The following is a 21,509-nucleotide window of genomic DNA, read 5'->3' as shown; positions in this document are numbered from 1 at the left end:
GCTATTTTTTTCTCTGTTTTCATTTTGCTTTATTATAAGTCAAAATTCAACAACAGAAGTTTCATTGTATTTGGTTTGTATTGAATGACTAAGAAGGTGGTGAAAGCTCTTATATTGTTGCCACTGCATGGTGTCAGTTACAGTGAACCCATGTGCGTGGAGCATAATTAATGTGTTTCTATCTTCACTGCTTTTAGCTATGTCCAGTTAAGACATTTTTAGACACTGCATCTTCACAAACAAGGATTGTTTTAGCAGACACTTATTATAAGAACCAAGACAATGTAAGTCAAAATTCATAATATGGTGCAGCAAAGCTTGTGATTTACGGAAACTTTGGTCCAGCTCAAACAATGTCTATCTGGAAAGCTACAAAGCTGACTAATAAGTAAAGCATCTGGAGCAACATAACATTTGTGTGAGGTATCGTAGTAATGAGAACGGACCTAGAGTACCATGGTACGTGACGTTTGTCCTCAGAAGTCAAAAATGACAACCTCAAAGTAATAGATTTCAAACGAAATGCCCCTGGAAGTGAGTGCACGAGACGGTACCCAATATGCTAGTGAAAAGTTTCAGTCATTCAGGTCATAGGCCTGGCTGACCAGGCAAGATTTTGTGGCCAACAATGACGCTAACGACTCCCTCTTCGGAGCCATAGGCCAGAATCGGGTAATGCAGGCAAAACAAGACCTCAATGACTCCCCATTACTAAGGGGTGGACCTATTCTCTCAGTTCAATTTGCATGTTTTCTAATCCATAAAAAGGCTTTGTTAGGCTACTTTATAAAGCTTGGAACTCAACGCTAATCCAAATACAGTAGTAACCATTCAGAATGCCCCCACTTCCCTTGATGGGCCCTTGGCTGGTCCTTGGCTATTCCCCTACAATTCCTTTTTAAACATCTAAAATAGATTTGTGGACTTTAAGATCTAAAGAGAAGCCTCATCTCCTGGTCAGACCCTGTAATTCAATGAAAGGGTGGAGTCAGAGTAAAAAAAAAAAAAGCACACCCACGAGAAGTTCAGTGGCTTGAAGTTGGAGGGGATTTGGCTTCCATCTGGCTGGCTTTTGACTGGGAAACGCCATTTTGATTGGATAATACTGTATTTTGAATTGAAAAGGCTTCCTGAATGGGAAACAAAATGTCTTCAAACTTGGAAATCAAAGTTCAGTGGTTTGTTTTTTAACTTTTTTGGGATCTCACCCAACTTTTGCATTCATGATGGATGCTACTTGTGTTGATGGTAGTTAAACTTTCCTATTTTACTTGTTTGTCTCAGTTCTTTATTACAGAAATAGAACTAGTCACTCCTGGTCAGTGTTTAGACAACAATATGTTTCCATGGATTGTATACACAGTAGTAGCCATTCAAAATTTCCCCACTTTCCTTTATGGGTCCTTGGCTAGTCCCCTACGATTCCTTTTCAACATCAATCTTTGTACTAAGATATTTTTTCTCATGATTTGTTGACATCAAGATCTAAAGAGAAGCGTCATCTCCTGGTCAGACCATGTAATTCAGTGAAAGGTTGGAGTCAGAGTAAAAAAAAAAAAATTTCAAACCTAGGAGGAGGGGGTCTCTCCAGTGGCTGGAAGTTAGAGGGAATTTGGGTGGGAGTAAGGGGTGGAGGCTGCCATTGGGCTGGCGTTTAACTAGGAAGGGCGATTTCGAATGGCTGCTACTGTACTGTATGCCACATACGGTGTAGGAAACTGGTTTGTCACACCAGTTAAATCAGTGGCTGCAGGAGCCATAGAGAATTTACAAGGTGGTAACTGGAACCCATTTATCTCAGATGACCTTACTCCAAATCATCAAAGTCAGCATTAGATGATAATGGAAAGCACCACTTGAAACAAGGTTGGTCAGAGATGCTTGCTATCCAGCCCCAAAATTTTTTTCAACTGCAGATTGGTGGACCATGCATGATGGTCAAAAATGGTATGTATTCCATTGTATGACATGGGTTGTGAAGTGCAGATTTATTTTTATTTGAAAGATCAAGTTGTTATTTTACAACTCAAAACTGGAAGCTTGAGGGAAAAAAAAAACAAAAAAAGCAACTAACTAATGTTACAGCCTCTTTCGCTGTTTAATGTAGAAAACATCTCCAGTAAGATCTCCTTTGCATGCCGTTAAAATCTATAAGACTGTTTAGTTTAGTTTTAGTCTGAACAGAAAAAAATTACCGGTTAATGAGGTATTATTCCAGCTTTACTATCACATGTTTTTCTGTCCCTTGCACATGACCTAAGAAAAGAAAATATATTAACTCAAATTTAAAGCTACAGTGTGTAATTTTTAGCGACATCTAACGTCCAGACTGCAGACCGCAGCAACATGAACATCTCCCTCCCACCGCTTCTCCCCCCCAACAGTACGGCGAGCGTTACGGGACAAAATGTCTTCCACGACGTCTGCATCACCTACCTTCTCAAGTGATGAGGTTTGTTTACATAGATAATTTTACAGATAGTATTTCATTAGTCTGTGTAGGGTATAGATTTAAGTACCGTCTCAGTTCATCTCTCTCAACTTGCCGCAGTTACTTTCGAGCATAATGGGCGATCTCACAATCGCTAGTTTGTTGGCTCTGCGCTGCCGTAGAGCACAGATGTCTGCCTCCATGGCTGCGAGACCCGCTCCTGTGTAATTATAAATAACGAATTCTAAGGCAACGCAAATATTAAGGTTAAGATATATCCCTGTAATTATTACACACTGTAGCTTTAAAAATAGACCTACTTTTGCCTCTAGCACCTGCTTTAGATTCTTGCATTGAAACATGGACAGTACAGATCCTCCTTAACTTCTTTTTTAGGACAATGTAGTTATGACACTGCAACCTGTATGGTATGCTCATAAAAGGTTTTTCTTCAGCCATACAGTATCATCCAGCAGAGCTCATTAATATTACAAGAAATATCTAAGGAGCCAAAGAGCATAACAGTGCCACAACCTGCAGTTGCACCCTTAGTGGGCTTAAATTTACAGTTCCTTTTAGGCAGCGCAGATACAGTGAATCTTTAAAGCTCAGAATAAATTGTCCATATAAATCATAGATGCAGACGTTTATCTTAGGGTTTCCATAAAAGAAAAAAAACCTCAAGCATGCTATATTATCCCCACACTGCAAAAAGGATTTAAAAATGAGTTAAAATGTTTAAATTAAGTGTATTTACCCTTAATTTGTGCAGGTTACAAACACGATTGGCCAAATGGAATGAGTATGTTTACTCTTAAAAACAAGATAACTAGATAATATGCACTTAAAATAGGACAGAACATTTTTTATTTTTTTTATTTGAATAAAATTTCCATTGGCAAAGACTCACTAACCTCCTCAATTCAAGAAACAATGCACTTATTTTAAGAAAAAATGACGTAGACTTAGACTTTAGATTTTGTTAGCCGTGCATTATATTAGGCTAACTCAAAATTACCCTTGTTTGTATTTGCCTTGTAAAGGACTTTCTTAACTGTAGTACTTTAACTAAGAAAACCACGCTTTACTTTCAAAAGTAAAGCATGATTAATGTCAAAGATATTTAGTTCTCCTTGAAATTATATTGTTTACTAAAATAAATTAGTCTTTCTAACAGCTACATATGAATCCAGAGCAAATTAGGTTTTTCCTCCATCAGAAACACTTTGTTATACATTGACTTAAATGTTATATTTGAAGGACCGTTTTGAATATTCTTTATCAATAAGTTTTCTTTTTTTAATTAAAACTGGAACTGCACAGCTAAATAAAAAAAACAAAAACACTGAAAGGAAAACTATATTATTTCAAAGATTAAAATATTAGTCAGGTGATATATGATCTAAAGAGCTGATTAACCCTCAATCTTTAGTTTAATTAGATTTGAATATGCAAAAGTTCTGTACTTAGAAAGTCAGTGAACAAACATTTAGAGGGAATTGAATAAAATGCGAGATTTATAATTTCCTCTAGAAAGTTTGTTATGGAGTAATAAGCCGGTTTTTAATGCTTGTAACATGTACAAAGCCTTTTGCTTTCACTTTAACGGGATGGATAGTTTCGCTTTTTTCAGATGCTTTGAAGCCAGATCATTTTCTAGCTTACACTTTTGGGCCTGGAACTGTAAGTAAACAAAGACTTAGCCATACAGAATACAAAGTAAAGAGGTGAAAAACTCCCTGCATGAACAGCATAAACCCACTGACTAACAACTCCTTGGGAGGAAGAGTTGCAGCATTTCATTTGCCTTACGCACACCCCTCCACAGGGTGAATCAGGGTGCATCTCTGAATGTCTTGATAGTCTTGATTGAGTAATTGAAGCAATCTCCTTTTACCATTGTTTAAAAATTAGGCCATATATTGATGTTGTCTTTATAAAGATTTTTAGTTGTGTCTCCCATATTTTAGCTGCTAGAGCTGTAATGTTGAGACAAAACAACTATTAATTCTGCTTGGTTTAATACACTGTTTATTTTTGCCCATCTTGAGTTTCATCAACTCAATTTGTCACTGTCATGGCTACTTTGCAGAATACCCCTTTTTGAGCAGTCACAAAGACTGACAAGAGAATGTACTTTAGTGTAAAAACAAAAATTTACGAGATTTATAATTTCCTCTAGAAAGTTTGTTATGGAGTAATAAGCAGGTTTTTAATGCTTGTAACATGTACAAAGCCTTTTGCTTTCACTTTAACGGGATGGATAGTTTCGCTTTTTTCAGATGCTTTGAAGCCAGATAATTTTCTAGCTCACACTTTTGGGCCTGGAACTGTAAGTAAACAAAGTCTTAGCCATACAGAATACAAAGTAAAGAGGTGAAAAACTCCCTGCATGAACAGCATAAACCCACTGACTAACAGCTCCTTGGGAGGAAGAGTTGCAGCATTTCATTTGCAATACGCACACCTCTCCAGAGGGTGAATCAGGGTGCATCTCTGAATGTTTTGATAGTCTTGATTGAGTAATTGAAGCAATATCCTTTTACCATTGTTTAAAAATTAGGCCATATATTGATGTTGTCTTTATAAAGATCCTTAGTTGTGTCTCCCATATTTTAGCTGCTAGAGCTGTAATGCTGAGACAAAACAGCCATTAATTCTGCTTGGTTTAATACACTGTTTTTGCCCATCTTGAGTTTCATCAACTTAATTTGTCACTGTCATGGCTACTTTGCAGAATGTTATTGATTTCTAATTCATCAAATGATTTCTTGACCATTATTTCATTAAAATCTGGTTTTATTTTCCCTATTTCCCTCTTATTTACACTGAACTGTTTAAACTTATTAAAGTTTAAGTTTTAGTCTTTGTTGTTCATTTTACTTCTTAATTCCCCTACAGTGTATATTTTTACATATGTTTTCATTTTTCCTTAATTGTTTAATTGAATTGTACTTCCATTGTTAAGGAGATTCTTAAATGAATTATTTTACCAAGGGGGCTTAAGAATTAAACTTCAACTTCAAATATTATTCTTAACTTTTTTAATAACTGCAGTTGGTACTTATTTTTATTTATGAATAGCCTAATTTTCCTAATGCACAACATTGCTCCAAGTTTCAAGATATATACCTTGCTAGAAGAAGTGTCTAGTAAACTTCTTTCATATCAAGAGATCACAAGTCACAAGAGTAGGCAAGCAGCTCTTTGCAAGATATGGGAAACACACAAACCTGCACTTAAATTTATGGGAGAGTTACACTTTCTGCTCCACCCTTTGATCTTTTAAATCCAAAATGCATTCTCCTTTCATCTGTTCTTGCCCTTCTGTCACAAATAAACACATTTGAACATCCCACTCACCTGTAAATTTTGTATCTTGTAGAAAACCCCTGCTGGAACCTTTCTCTGAACTCTGTGTACTCTGGACATCTGTGAAAAGGTCCTTTTTCTGACAGCAGCCAGTCCAGCTGCCCCCCAATCTGCCTTGTATTAAAGCCCCATGCTGAGGAGCTTGAGGGGGACGAAGAGGTGGAGGAGGAGGAGGATGATGAGGATGATGGGGATGATAGAGAACCATGAAGTGCTTTTCCACTCTGTCCCCCGCTGGCCAGTTGTTCAGCTCGGGCAGGCAACGGCAGCCATAGCAACACCAAAGGCAACCATAGGAGCATCAAGGAGGATGCCGACCATCTAGCAAGGCTGGCAAAGCCATGGAAGCACCTCTTTTTTCTCATTGGCCAAGGAATTGCCATGGTCCCGGTGATGTTGCACTAAGGCACCTTGGACCGGCATTTCTTCTGGCACTCACCTCTTGCAGGCCTAAAAGAAACAACAACAACAAAAAAAAAATTGTTAAAGCATGTTTGGTTGTGTTTAGGAATTCTGAAATCTAAGTAATTCGGCTTGAATACACTTTGCCATTGACTTAAACTGAGCCACAGAGTTTTAGTAAATAAAAGAATAAGTCGACCAAAATTTGCTTTGCTTTCTTTTTACACAAAATCACACCTCAACATATAAACAAAATGATACACAACTCCTAAATCTTATTTTGGGGATTTTGCTGAACATTACAAGCAGACATGCTTTCTGTAGGATGATGGAATAATAACATAATTGCACCTCTCACTAGATTTACCAGAATTTATTTGGCTAAAAGTAAAGCATACATGTTACATTGAATGAAACCAGAACAGTTACCACCAAGCTTGTATTTTAGTGAATACCTATTGGTCTCTTAATACCATACAAAAAATTAAGATAAATGATAAATTAGCTCTTAAAAGTAAAATTGTTTCCGTAAATTCAAAAAAAAGGAAAAATAGTTCTGTTTAAGTTTACATTTATAATGAATTTTATTTCAACTTTAGCTGCTGTCACACAACTTCCTATCTTGCCTTATATGCTGCCATTTTTGAAAATACTTGTTATTTGGATGTTTTTGAAAGGGAAAAATTACTGGAAAATCAATTCAAGTCTTGTTTTATAAATATCTGTTGCCTTCACCTCTCCCATTCTGAATAGTACATCTATATGAGATTAAGGCATAAAATTCCCAATGTTACCTAAATATAATTGGATATGTTACTTATCAATGATGTCAGTCAATAGTTTGTTGGTAGTTTTATTTATTTTTTTGTGGGCCTCATATCAGAGCATTGGTTGATCTTAGGAAATTAAAACTCCCTGAGTGTCACCAATAGGTCAGACAACTTTAAACACTAAATCAGAGGACAAGCAAAGACAGAAGTTTCCCTTTTTATTTTCAAGCGAGCATTTGCCAGATACGTCTTTGTACCTTACAGGTAGTTTTTGTTAACCAGTCCTGGAACTCTATTTTTTAATTAATCATACATAAGTTAGAGGCTCAATGAAAGTGTTTTGTCTTCCCAGAAATCCATATTTAATTGCATGACAACTAAACACAAAACCCTATGTTAGACAAGAGGCATCTGTTTGTACTGCATTATGTCTTACTTTTTAAAAAAGTACTGCAAAAAATTTATTGAAAGATACATGATCAGTTTACGAAAAGTTGAGCCAAACCAACAAAGTCTCTGTCAAAATAGTTTAGAAGGTTGTTGTCTCTTCAGGTACATAAGACCAAACACAAAATATCAGTTGGATAAGTCAGCACATTTGAACTAAAAACGGTACAATCCAACAATAAATATGGCCGCAAAGGTGTAAGGTACTCCAAAATAATGTAACACTTTATTTCCTCTTTAAGGCTTCTTGAAAGGCTTGAGCAGCAGATTATAAAAGTAAATAAATTTCTCAAAGTCAGATGAATCAGGTACATTTATATACCATGCTATTGTTTTCATTTCAATTATTGTTGACTGCTCAAAGCACTATTAGGTAAATCAGAAGTATTACTTTATATCTAGAAGTAAGTAACCCTTGATTACAGTAAATTTCAAATCAGACATTTTGGTTTTATTTACGAAAGGAACATGGTGGCCAACATATAATTTCTATACCTGGTCAGAGCGCCTCCTTGTGTTGATGCATGTCAGCCTGACTTTTCTCAATCTGTCCCAGGGCAGCTATAGCTACAATCTAGCCTTCCACCATCAGCATGTGAATGTGTGTGCGAAAGATGAGCACTGTTTCCCCTAGGATCTTCCTTTTCATTATCTCTGAATTGCATTTTATGTATTTAGGTAAATCTCTCTCTCTCTCTTCATTTCAATATCTTTTTATTTCCACACCCCTTCATCATATTTTTATCGTTCTAGTTTGTTTTGTTTTTTTCATCAGGGTTTTGTTACATTTAGCTCTTCTAGTTTGAGGAGTCTTTTTAACGGATCTCTTAGCGGATGCAAGTGGAAAACTATTGTTATTAACTCTAATCCAGTTACATTTTGGGAAAAGATATTAAAACATTAACATAGACAACACTGTGGGTTATGATCCAACTATGGAGCTTGATACAGTAAGTTGGACAGCAGAAAAAATGAAAGAACCATGTTTTTGTATTTAACTAATTTAGGAAAAAAAGCGGTCATATTATTACATTAAAAGAGGTCAATATAAAATGACTCCTGCAAAATCTTTGAAAGATAAAAAAGTATTTCTAATACTCTAAGGGATGAGAGTTTGAGATTGCACCACTGTGACATGGCAGGGAGTTTCAGCTCTGTGATTTGTGTGTTTGGACAAGCATGTCATCAAACGCCTCGACACATATCAGTGAGTGTTAGCAGCACAAGCCACACCATGGTTTGAGCGTGAATTCTCAGCATCAGAAAATGAAATTTCCCCTCGTTCTAATCTTGGTTTCATTAGACAGCTAAAGCAACACACAGACACACACAGACACGCACACGCAATAATGCCTTACAGAATTTTACAGAGCCCTCATGAAAAGCTGAGACTCGATCTTCATTTCAATGTTAATGACTAGCAGGATTGCAGAGAGGACTCTTCAGGGACAAATCAGCATTTCAGAACAAAAATGTAAAGTAGCAGACAAGATGCTTTAAGTGGATTGGGATCTTAAGTATTCCCTGTGTATCTTACAAACAAATTAGGAAATTAATTTCAGGTGGATAAATACAGGCTCAGACATGAAAAAAATAAATAAAATGCTACTCAGGGAGTTGCATTTTTCATTTTCACCAAATGTATCGTGAGGTTACTCTGGTTTAAAATGGTAATTAAGGAAGCCATCTGTAAAACAGATATATGTATTTATGCAACTAAAAGCCAGATCCGACCTTGATGAAGAGGATGTTGATGTTGTTTTATGTGCCGTCCTTCCCTAAAGTAAAATGGGTGCAAATTAAAACATTTTTCAGCTTTGGTTATATAATATCTCAGTTTAGTAAGTGTTGTCACAGGCAAGAATTATTTGCTGAGCTTATAAATAACCCCTGATGTTTTAAAGGGCTTTTTAAAAATTGAAAATAACACTTTGAAATACTAAGAGATCCTGCTGGAATAAAATCTTTCAGTGACAGAGACTTAAAAAAGACATTTTGCATCTATCAATAAAGTTCAACGGAAAATAAAGAGCAACAATACAAAATAGAAAAAAAAATTCAAAAATTCTTAACATTATTCAAAGAAATACATTGGTGTATCACATTTTCTAACTTGTTATGTCTTATTTGTAATGTATTTATTTATTGTACTGTATTGCATTCAGAGGTTTAACGTCGTCATTAAATTATCAGTCTACTTAAATGATTTGCAGTGTGCCAATACATCCAACTCATAAAACATGATATTACATGATTTTGAATTTATAAAACGGGATAAGAAGATTCTACAATTAGTAATAAACAATGCATGATGAGTAAAGAATGCATAAGCTTTAATATACAATTGCCTTCTTGCTTCCCGATGAAAGTAGGACAAAGCCAAAAAATACATAGGGAATGCTGCTTCGTTAATCAGACATAAGTTAGAAATCTCTGTTCATTGTTACATTTCTAACTTCACCCTTACAGTTTTTAGTTACTCTGCAGACTGATGCTGGCACTGGCTTGAGTTGAAAACACACAAAAAAAGAAATAAAATGTCCTTTTTTTAACACAATATGTATTTGGTTCTGGTCAAAGTCAAATATTCATATATATATAAATATTACATGAATAATACAAAGCTTGTGTATTTAAGGCTTCTTCATGAAACCCCCCTACCCCCCGTGGCACCAACACAGACATGTCCATCCCCCACAGGAAAACAAAAGATAATGGCAAACGGATTGACTGCAGGTAATATCTCACCCATAATCTCTTAACAAAACAAAACTTAAAAACAGGGTTGAGTGATGGTATGATATGCTGGTCGTACAAATTTAAAACAATGGGAATTGGCAGCTGCAAGTATGAGATAGAAAATACCACAACATCAAAGCAGATGCTTTAAATGTTAAACATAGCTGTATTATTGGTGAGTTGGCCTAGTGGTCACAGCAGTGCACTTGTGCTTTGAGAAGGTTACAAGTGGCCGGTTCGATCCCCACAGACTTCCGCTCTGGGTCCCTGAGCAAGACCTTTAACCCCAAACTTCTCAAAGGGCACCACACAATGGCAGCCCACTGCTCCCCAACGGATGGGTCAAAATGCAGAGAATACATTTCCCTATTGTGAAACAATAAAAGGATTTACATAAAAGGATTTATATTATAGACTGCTTGTATTATTGAAAGCAGAGAAGCAGTATTTATCCCCTTTTGTTGCTAAAATATTAGACTATTTGATATCAAATATGATATTGTAAAATAACTTTCCACTGTTTAACTTGCAGCAATTTTATGATTCATTGATGGTTATTTGACCTTAATTCTGAATTTGAAATATAATGAATCCGTTTAAAACGTGGCAACACTTTAAGTACTTGTGGACAGGAAAACCATAATTTTTCTATTTTCAAAAGCAGGACTAAAGATTTTTTCCTGGACCAGAAATAAAATAAAAAGCTTAAATTTGTGTTTATTGAAAAAGCTGTAATAATATACCAAAGTAGCTTTCTTTGACACAACTGACCAGCAATTAAGATCAACAGCTTTGGATGGGGCAATGCTGCATTACTATAAGTTCTGGTTACTGCTTTACATTAGGCTGCAGCAACAATCAAACACAATATTTTAGATGTTTTAAAACTGTAATCTTTTAAATCTTTAATATACCATGAAGCCAGTTACCAGCTAATGCCCAAAGGATTTCTCTTGAAATCAGCTTAAACACGTTCTTAGTCAAAAGAAAATATTTTTTGACTTTACAAGGCTGGAAAATGAAACTGAAAGATGTACATTCTTTAGCTTCTTAAACTGCCTCTATCTTATAGAAATAGGCATTCAGAATAAAAGTCAGCCTCCCCCTCTGCTTCCTCCTTTGAGACTCCACTGCTAATTATAAAATGCATAAAACATGCTGTGAATGCCAGCAAGACAATAGTAGGGAATAGTGAATTTTTAGCCTTGACATTTAATGTTCACTTTGCATTATTCACACACACCCTTTGCCTATTTACCCTTTTCCTCCAACCAAATCTGGGAAGGTAGGAGCTAAAACAAGAAGCCATGTTCATATTGAATCTATTTTGGAGAAGGCAAGGAAGGAAGTAGAGGTGATGTTCACACAGGGGTGCGAGGGCATCCTGGTGGAATGGAAAAATCGACCACGTGTCACAGTTAAATAACATCTCAGGCACGCCAGGGTAACACGAAGCAGAGACCTATGCTTATTGGATTTTTTTCTTCTACCTTTCCTAGGCATTGCAGGGAAAGAGTGATTCTGCTGTGTTTGCACAAGAAAGGAGAAGGTAGGGAGGATAAAAAGGGAAATGAGAAACAGAAAATGTTGGAAAGGGGAAATGAAGGAAAACAGGAAGAAATCTATTGACAGAACAACTTTCATCTAGAAAAAGGGGACCTTTGTAAGAAAAGGATGAGTAACTTCCGCTTAGTTCCCACCCAGCTGCTGAGTGACCAGGCCAAGTGGAAAGATAAAACAAATGTCCTGACCTACTGACTTTTTTAAGGCCTTGCTGCTCTAGGGAATGTAAGAATTATGAGGGTACACCAGTGTTCAAGCCTTTTTTTCCCCATAGTCATTTAGCCCATCATTTGTTTTGTGCTGCAGAGAGAGCTGCAACAGAATCAGGGTGCTGCAAGTACCTCTGCTTAGAATAGCTCTGTATCCTGAGTTATGGCTGTAGATCAAAACATATGCAGTGTTGAACATTTCAACATTTTGGTTCTGCAAGTCCATATGCTGCCAAGCACCTGGTCTGGACCCGTGTCAGAATTTAAAGCTGGTGTAGGGTCCATCTCCATTAGAGGCCAGCTGTATTCCTCGACCCAATATGTTCACCACTAACCTTCAGTATTATATTATGAGAGTCAGCAGCAGTAGTCAGCCCAGGCGAACACCTGCTCCTAACCCCCTTTAGATTCAGGCATGCTCCATGCACATCAAAAGTAGGTAAAGAGAAGTAGGGGCGAGAGTTAGATAAATACTGGTTGAAAGGCAATGATATCAACATCGCAGGATAATAGAAGGATAGGTTAACAGAAGAGTAAAAGACAACAGATATGGAATAAGAACAACAGAGACAAAAGGAAATCCACATTTACATTTTAATGAAGGCTCAGTCTGCATAGGTGCAGCTTATGCAGGCAGCAGTGAGCCATTTTATGGTAAAGATGGCCATCTGGACATCCACATAGTTTACTATGTTGTTTTGCTTTGTAATAAATAGTGTTTTCCTTTCAATCTCTATCATTATAATTTCTTGGGCAGTGCAAACTGTTAAATTTATGTATTGAGATTTTTTGGAGCCTCAACCAATCATATATCATGAATTCAAGAGAGTTAATAAAATCATAGTATTATATTTACTTTCCACGAAATAGAGACATGAAGACATGAAAGATACAATAAAGCACATTAATGTTTAAGTCTTTAAAATGCACGTGTGAGCTAATAACTTTGGAATTTCAATGACAAAGTGAGAGTTATTCATAGCTTCAAGTAAGTTCAGCTTGATGAACATGATTTCTAGCCCTATTTTCAAAGAATAAGATAGACTTTTGTGTTTTTCAGACAGATCTTTCTTATAAAATCAAAGATACACGTTTTTTTGCCAAGAAAAATTTGAGAAATATTTAACCAAATACAAATTATCTCCTTTCTTTTACTCATTTTCTATAAATTATCTGAATAGACATTAAATATGTGAAAAACATCCAACACAATAGATTAAATTATTAGAAAATACAAAAACCATTTCAGAAAAATAGAAAATAAATGCTGATCTTTTGGGCTAATAAGTGTAGTGTGTTTTCAGATGAATTAATTTATTTTGGGTTTGCTATCAGAGTGCTATCAGAGTGTTAAATGATTTATGGTTTCCTAGTTAGATGCTGTACAAAGGCTCTGCTGCAAAAAGACCGCATGATATGATGACAGCAGCGTCTGGACAGAAGCCTTGTAAGAAGCTGATGATCAAGTCTCTGGGTTGCTATTAAACAGCCCCCGTTTCTGTGTTGTTTTTTTTCTCATCACAAGCCAAAATCTTTTTCTTTTTTTTAACTAATCAAAATAAATTAATAAAAACGGCTAGTCTGTGGAAAACCAAATGTTATAGAAAAAATATGTGTATCATTCTTTTTTTTTTTATTTAACCCAATGCATACAATCAAAAAATTTGATAGACAAATGTAACAAAAAAGTTACATCTGCCTATCAAATTAAAAGTAAATTAATCTGATCATGAGCGTTTTTTTTCTGATGCAAACATAAAAAAAAAATAGTTTAATGAGTTTGGGATGAATATGGAAGGTTAATTGTTAAGCAGTTTGAATGTTTAGCGGGGAAATACAAAATTAAAAACCAGTAGCTGTTTTCCATGTCAAAAAAGAAGTTGTTCCTTAACCAGTGTACCATTCATTTCTTCATTCATTCAAATTAAGAAAAAATACAAAAACAAAGTTCTTTGCAAATTTGTTTCATAAAAAATTATATAGAAAAACAGAGAGCGGTTATTTTTTATTTTCTTATTTCCTTTGCAATTCAAATAAAGAAGAAAATTAAAAAAATACTTTTTATTTTATTTTATGTTATTCTATTTTGGGTGCTGAGGTAACCAGAGGTAGTTTAATGAGTCTGGGACATACATGGAGGTTTAGGCTAAACTAAGATGACTGGGTGCTTTTATTCACAGTTTCGGTTGTTTGTAAGTAGGGTGACCAGATGTCCTCTTTTTCCCAATTATGTCCTACTTTTCATAACTAAAAAAAATGTCAGGGTGGAATTTCAAAATTGTCCAGGATTTTGGTCGACTACAGTGCAGCAGAACCGAGCTGTCAGCACCGTGGTGAAGTTGGTTTGAAGTTGGATTATGGATATTCAAGCTCGCGGAGTCAGCCGGATCTAGCAAACGGTTGTTTCGACTGAGGGACTCCAATTTCAGCCAGCCACACGCGGTGGTGCAGTTAGGGACCGTCAACAAATCTTTGAACCAAGCACTCTGAGAAACAAAAATCAATAAATTCCTTATCTTATGACCAGCGAAGACTAAACTAATATAAAATCATGCCAACAGATAACATATGAAAGGCTCACTTGCTTTTATGCAATTTTAAGCTAATTTCAATTTAAGTTATTTTTAAAGACAAAAGTTGGGACTTTACTTCAATAGCTTCCAGGTCATGTAACCTACTTACTCAAATTCTTTGTGAAATTGTTTTACAACATTAGCCTGATGAGGCACACTCATTCTTACTCCATTATAAGCCTTTGTATATTAAAAAAATTTTTTTTTATAGAAAAATAATTGATATTTCTTCAATAGCTTCCAGGTCATGTGATCCACTGACTCCAAATCTATGTCAAATTGTTCTACTACTTAAGCCAGATGGGGCACTCTAATTTTTATTCCATTTCAAGCCTTTGTATATTTTTCGGCAGGCGGGGGCGGAGCATACCATCACCGGGTCGAGTTTGGTCGCTCCGTTCCCGGCTGGCTCCGGACCGGGACCAGCCCCAGAGGTGATGGCTCATTTGAAATGCCCAGTTTGGTCCTGTCAGCGGCCCAGCAACCTGAATACCTAATTGCATAATTAGACTACAGTATATATAATGTTCTGGTTGAGCAACCAACCTCATATAATTTAAATTTGAGTGTCCATGACATTTTTTTTATGTTGTAACCGATGGATATTAATGATCTCATTGACATCTCTGAGCACTTTAAAGCATCCAGTTCCACCAACATAGCTGATATTTCTTTGTTTTACCAATTTTAAAACATCTTGTGATTTTGTGAAATTTCCATTCTTTATGCTTTTTGCAGTCTTATGAAACTATTCCATGACACAGTGTGTCTCAAGATTAATAATCTTGGACATTAAGTTGATTGTGCACTTTTTACGCTTACTACAGGCAAAAACAGTCATAACAGAAGTTGGTGAGAATCCAGTTAGGGCAGTCTGCGCTCAGGAACACAGAAACTCAGGAGATGGACAGTGACACTGGAGAGAAGAACCAGTGAAAATGAGATTAACAGCTGAGGGGATTGAGAGTGATTGGGAGAGTAGCAGTTGCATCTGCTTACCCTAATTAGCAGAGCATAATGCCCACTAGGAAACTATCAAACATACAGCTTATCCAAGGCCAAGCAAAGCTTTTTTCAATTAATTGAATAAAATCTTCAGAATTTAGATTTATGACATTATGTATAACCTTCTATATTAAATTTTCATCTAATGAACATCTACAGTATTACACTTACAGGAGTACAAAAAATGATTAATATCAAAACAGCCTATTTTTGCTTGTTTTCTTATTAAGAGCAGAAATATTGGAGAGGGTTTAAAACAATAAAATGATTATTTTTATTTTTCCCCACATTGCTCCCTGGTTGGCTGACATTAGACGGCTGACAAGAATTGATTATATTCTCGTTTGAATAAATTTAAATGTATAACTGCTAATGTAAAAAAAAAAAAAAAAAAAAAAAAAAAAAAAACTGTTGAATGACATAAATAAGACTTGCCTATTGCATCTGCTAATGTGTGGAAACTATTTTAGTAAATATTCAGAAATCAGCTTGATAGGTTGAATGGATCATACAATGTGCCACACTGATGTTGTCTAGGCTCAGCAGAACAGCACCAGCATCTATCTTACAGACCTCAGCAATCTGTTTCCACCAGATTGAACCGCATCTATTGATCTCCGCCTTCAATCCTCGAGGCTGGCTTAGTTTTTTGAGGCAGCTTGTTGACAAACCCAAAAATGGGAGGCAAAAACTTCATGATTAAAGCAGAAAAAGGTTGATCATCATGCTCGAGCTAACGCCTGCATGTATCTCTCAATAATTTATGAGGCTCTCTCTAAACACCCCCAGACAATTGGGATGCATGGACTCCACCCAGCTAGCTCTCCTATTTTTTTTTTTTTTTTTTTTTTTAGAAAAAACACCAGACTATACAAAAAAAAACTTGCTGGTACTCCAAGAAAAGAAGGACTAAGGATTAAAAAAACAAGTTTGACCTGCAGTTAAAAAGCGTGACTGTATTAATTAAGGGACAACAATAAAAAGAGTATCAAAGTGCGTCTGATTAAAGACGGATCTAATTGGCTTTTCACAGGCGAACAGCGCCTACAGGGTAAGACTTGAAGAAGCAGGTGGTGGCAGCCACACACTGATAGAAACTCTTTTCATGCACAAATGGCAACACACACGCATGCCCAAATTAGCGAGCAGCAAGGTCAGCAAGAAAATCTGTGCAGCCGAATGGTATTAATGTTCTGAGACATGCTGATGCCTTGTGGTTAAGTATCAGAAGCTGTACAAATTTCTATCGAGTGGGCCGTGTGTTTGTGTGCTTATGTCTGTGTGTATGTTTTTCTCCACACAACCTGTTAAATTTGCGTACATGTGAAGGTCCAATCACTGTGCTCAATTTTCAGCAAGACAAACAAACAGCTATATGGTCAATTAAGGATCATCAATACTCCTGTTAACATCTTTATCAACTAATAATTAGGAAAACAGCAGCCTGTCAACTACATCAATGGCTGAAAGGCATTTTAGACTCTCACACATACCAGTAAAAGCTTCTTTAACCGCCTCTGTGTGTTGTTTAAACATCATAAATTGCTTGTTTGAAATTCAGTTGCAAGCCTCAACCAGATCCAACTGGACACCCAGGGAAAAGAATTGGTGCTGGATATTTATTTTTTTTGCTCACGGCAGCCTTTTTATTCTCCGTGGCTCAAAGTGAACAAGTATTGGATTGGTGCTGCTGAGTGGTTTCATTACTAACTGTGGTGTTACATTTTTTTTCTCTCACAGGATGGATTTCGTAACTAGTTAAGAGGAATGGGAGAGCTATGTTCTCCACCACATGATCAACCAACTAATAACTGGAAAATGTAATTATAATACCAAACTTTTCCATACTTAATTAAACTTATTTTGGGTGCAAAGGTTTGCTGTCAATATGTCACTGAAGAACTGTAATATGTATGTTTGATGGGCAGTAAAATGAATACAGGTTAGTATAAAACAAATAAAAAGAGTTGTACCATTGGATTTCTTTTTCTATACTTATCTAGACTTGACAAAATAATTAAAAGGTATACTAACATAATAAATGACTGGCTTATTAAATACATACCTTAAGATCAGAATAACTGGGAAAGTTTTTACAATCAAGCATTTATATAACAAATGCAAATGGAATATGGAGAGTTATTTCAAGACTTATTTCTAGCATTTATATTTCAATTAATCAATTGCTCACATGATTCATAAAGACCAGCAATATCATAAAGGGTGTTGGGTAAATATTGAGCACTAATTATTACATTTTAAGTATAGATTTAGTAATCCAGACAAACAGCATCAAGCTGACAATCTACCGATAACGCTACTTTCAATTTAATTACAAGTTAAGCTATTGAGGATATGGTAATATATCCTATAGGTGACACCAAGAATAGAAAAATGTGAAAAACTGTTTACATTTTATATATATTGTGTTGGGATCTGGAGCTGTGCCACTTTTCTCCAGCAGAGTGCGCCGTGGATCCTCCTGAGCTGAGCCCCCAACACACCTGTGGCGCATCTTGTCATCAGAGGATCCTCCTGTATATAACCTGCCTTCAGACCTTGCCTCAACGCCGCAGTGTTGATCCAGTTTGGTTAGCACCTGAGCCTAGCAATCACCTGAGAATCTTAGTTATCTCTGTTGGGATCAGATAACTCCTCCTTGTCTCTGCTTCACAGGAATCCTGTTTCCCCTTGAAGCTCTGGATGAGCTCAACCTGCCGAGCCTGCCCTCTGAGCCAAACCTGAAGACTCTTCTCTGGATTCCCCTGCAGCTCTTGGCTAAGAGCTGGAAACCCAAACCAAGGTCTGCCCTCAAGTCAGAAGTAAGACGCTGAAGCGGTTATTGGACTCTGCTGAACTAAACAGTCTCTGGACCCAACAGTTCCTCTCTCAAAGTGAGACCCGGACTCCTCAAGGTATTCTTCAGAAACTCTCAAACTCAGACTCTTCAGTCCCAGAGCTAACTGAACTGTCATCCTTTCAGACTCCAGTGAACCTGCCCCCCGGCCTGAACCAGTTCCACTGTTTTCTCTCATGTGCTTGTGCTTAATAAACCTTGTTAAACTTTTCATCAGACTACGTTGTTTTCTGCATATTGGGCTTTTCTGTACCAATCATGACATATTGGATGTAATCTCCTGCCATAAACACGAGTCTCTGTGTGCATTAAAGATGCAAGCCTCTGATCTTAGAGAATTATGATTGTGCCTTTCGGCCTCTTTAAACACTGAACATTCTTTTAAGCTGTAAACATAAAGCTACATAATAGCTGAGGTTTTCCTATGGATCTGGAAAAAAAATCGATAAATAATTATAATAATTAAAGATGAAAAAACCTTATTATTATCATTTACCAGCATAACGGTGGGCTTAATAGCTGTATGAAGAGCAATGCATCCTGATATACTTGTCAGTCTCAATAACTTGCTTCAATTACAGATTTTGATGTGATACTGTATAAAAATTTCTAATGATCGCGGTTCATGTCTAATAAATAATACGTATATCTAAAAGTCATTCTCAGGTGTATGCATGAGTGTTCATCTATCATTTGAAGATGCTGCCATTTACCTATTCAGATATTTCAATACTCTTTTTAATCTTTGACAAAAGAAAAGTCACATATTCTGAAAGTCAACTGGGACTGAATAATGGGCGGTTTCTATTGGTTCTACTGTATGTTCTTTTAATTCTGTAATTTTAAACAAAAGGTATACTTAAATGTGACATTTCTTTTTCTTCTGCACCTTGTCATTCTGAATCTGTCACCTGCTATTTCTTCCCTACACATCAGCACTCTTCAACTCCTTATTAGCTTTCCTCTTTTTTACCCTCATAATGAATTTCTCCACCCCATGCACATTTTTCTCCATCAGTGGGTCTTGTAATTACTCAAGCTGCCTCATAAAGTCCATGCATGAATACTGAAACATGGCCTTTATTAGTTGCAAGCTAGTTTAATCCTATCTAGCAAGCAAAGGACTTCAGTTTAACAAAACTTAAACAATTAATAACTTAATAAAGACTTGTAATCTTCATTATTTTTAAAGATTAAGACCAAGAGAGAGTTGGTAATTGGTTGTTTAGATTTGTCACTTTTTTTAAATGAAGATTTTGGTTGCACAGCTTTTAAACCGCTTTTTTAATCCCACTTGAGTTTGCATCTGCCTGATAAATCAATCAATTAACTTGCAAAATATGCTTATAAGGATTTAGTTGGACCAAACCAAAAATTAATTACATTTTTGAAGATATTGAAGATATTAATATCTTAACAGCATCTTTTTCATAAATACATCTGAAGTATAATGAATATAACCATGATTTTTAAAATTATGAAGTTATTATATCATATCATGGTCAGATTTAAAATGAGATTGATTTGAGTTGGGAAATTTAACTCATGCTCGAAACTAACTCAGAAAGACCTGCAGAGATCCACTGCCAAGTAGGACAATCTGTTGATCTGAAATGTATACTTTAAGTCATACCCTCCAGAAATGTGAACTTATGAAAAAGTCAAAAACCAGAAACCTTTGATAAGAAAAAGTCATGGCAGTTTAAAAAAAAAACATTGTGGATCATCCTACAAATATTTCAAACTAGGTTCTATATTCTTTTCAGAGCAAACAACTTTCTTTCCTACATGCAAGACGCTTTGTTTATTGGAACATTTACATTGCAACTAGGCCTTAACACACATCTGTAGAACATATTGATGGTAGCATTATGCAGAGGGGATGTATATCCTGTACAGGAAAGCTGTTTACAATTGACTGGCAAATTAAAGGAATAGTACACCCAAAACATGATTAGCCTTCATTTTCTACTCACCCCCATGCTGAACAACACCCTGGAGTACTTTTTTGATATCTCAAATGCATCTGAAGATCTGGGAGGCTTCTTGCTGTCTGCTGACATTCAAATAATGGAGGTCTATGGTGACCGAGACAGAAAGGTCCATAAAAGTCCACAAAAAACGTGTCAATATTCCTCCATACTGCTCGTCCAATGTATTCCAAGTGTCCTGAGTGGGTAGCATCCAGAATTTACTCGAAACGAAGTCATTTAGAATGTTTTTAGAGCATAAACAGTAGTGTATAGGATTTCCTGAAAGCGCGCGCGGGCGCGTTCATGACGCTACGGAAGCCGGCAGACCAAGCCAGATGAAAGTGCGCATTCAGTGTCTGCTCTGCCAATAATGCAAGCGTAGAAGAAGAAATGTGCTGTTTACCTGTGCAAAGAAAGAAACAACAAAAGAAAAATGTCTGAGGACTTCAGTGTTGAGGAAGAGCATGAGTTCTTTGCCGAGCTGAATGCGCTGGTTTGGTCTGCCGGCTTCCGTAGCGTCGGGAGCGCGCCTGCGCGCGCTTTCAGGAAATCCTATACACTACTGTTTATGCTCTAAAAACATTCTAAATGACTTCGTTTCGAGTAAATTCTGGATGCTACCCACTCAGGACACTTGGAATACATTGGACGAGCAGTATGGAGGAATATTGAAACGTTTTTTGTGGACTTTTATGGACCTTTCTGTCTCGGTCACCATAGACCTCCATTATTTGAATGTCAGCAGACAGCAAGAAGCCTCCCAGATCTCCAGATGCATTTGAGATATCAAAAAAGTACTCCAGAGTGTTGTTCAGCATGGGGGTGAGTAGAAAATGAAGGCTAATCATGTTTTGGGTGTACTATTCCTTTAATGGAGCTGAATACGGCCATCCTGAAAGATATCCTGTTACAGCCGGCAAAAGATTTAAGAAATGGGCAAAGAGACTAGTAGGATAAAAACCTGAATATCCAAAGCTACAGTTGAGTCATTTCAAGCAAAGCTAATTCAAAGTCCATTAATCAAACTCCAGACTTTCCTTTACAATTTTTTAGTCATCCGGGTTATCATGACTACAAAACAGGCTCAAACTGGAGGGGACAAGAAAGGCTGAGGTTGAGATATTTTGCAAAGAACAGACTAGAGACCCTGTGATTCAGTGTGTAAATT

At 36.4% G+C, this 21,509-nt stretch overlaps 1 protein-coding gene across 1 annotated transcript in view; it reads right to left on the bottom strand.

Annotated features, from left to right (window-relative positions):
- The window catches only part of brinp2 (bone morphogenetic protein/retinoic acid inducible neural-specific 2), a 267,201-nt gene that overhangs the window by 143,719 nt on the left and 101,973 nt on the right, over positions 1–21,509 (bottom strand). Inside the window, exon 2 of the mRNA XM_038308587.1 lies at positions 5,795–6,253. Within this exon, the coding sequence (XP_038164515.1) occupies positions 5,795–6,186 (392 nt within the window). The 5' untranslated portion in view covers positions 6,187–6,253. The remainder of the gene's footprint in view (positions 1–5,794; positions 6,254–21,509) is intronic.

The sequence above is a fragment of the Cyprinodon tularosa genome, unplaced genomic scaffold (assembly GCF_016077235.1).
Source record: "Cyprinodon tularosa strain WSP-4 unplaced genomic scaffold, ASM1607723v1 ctg640, whole genome shotgun sequence".
NCBI lineage: Eukaryota > Metazoa > Chordata > Actinopteri > Cyprinodontiformes > Cyprinodontidae > Cyprinodon > Cyprinodon tularosa.
The sequence above is the reverse complement of the archived record's forward strand: the minus strand, read 5'-3'. Positions and strand labels throughout refer to the sequence as shown.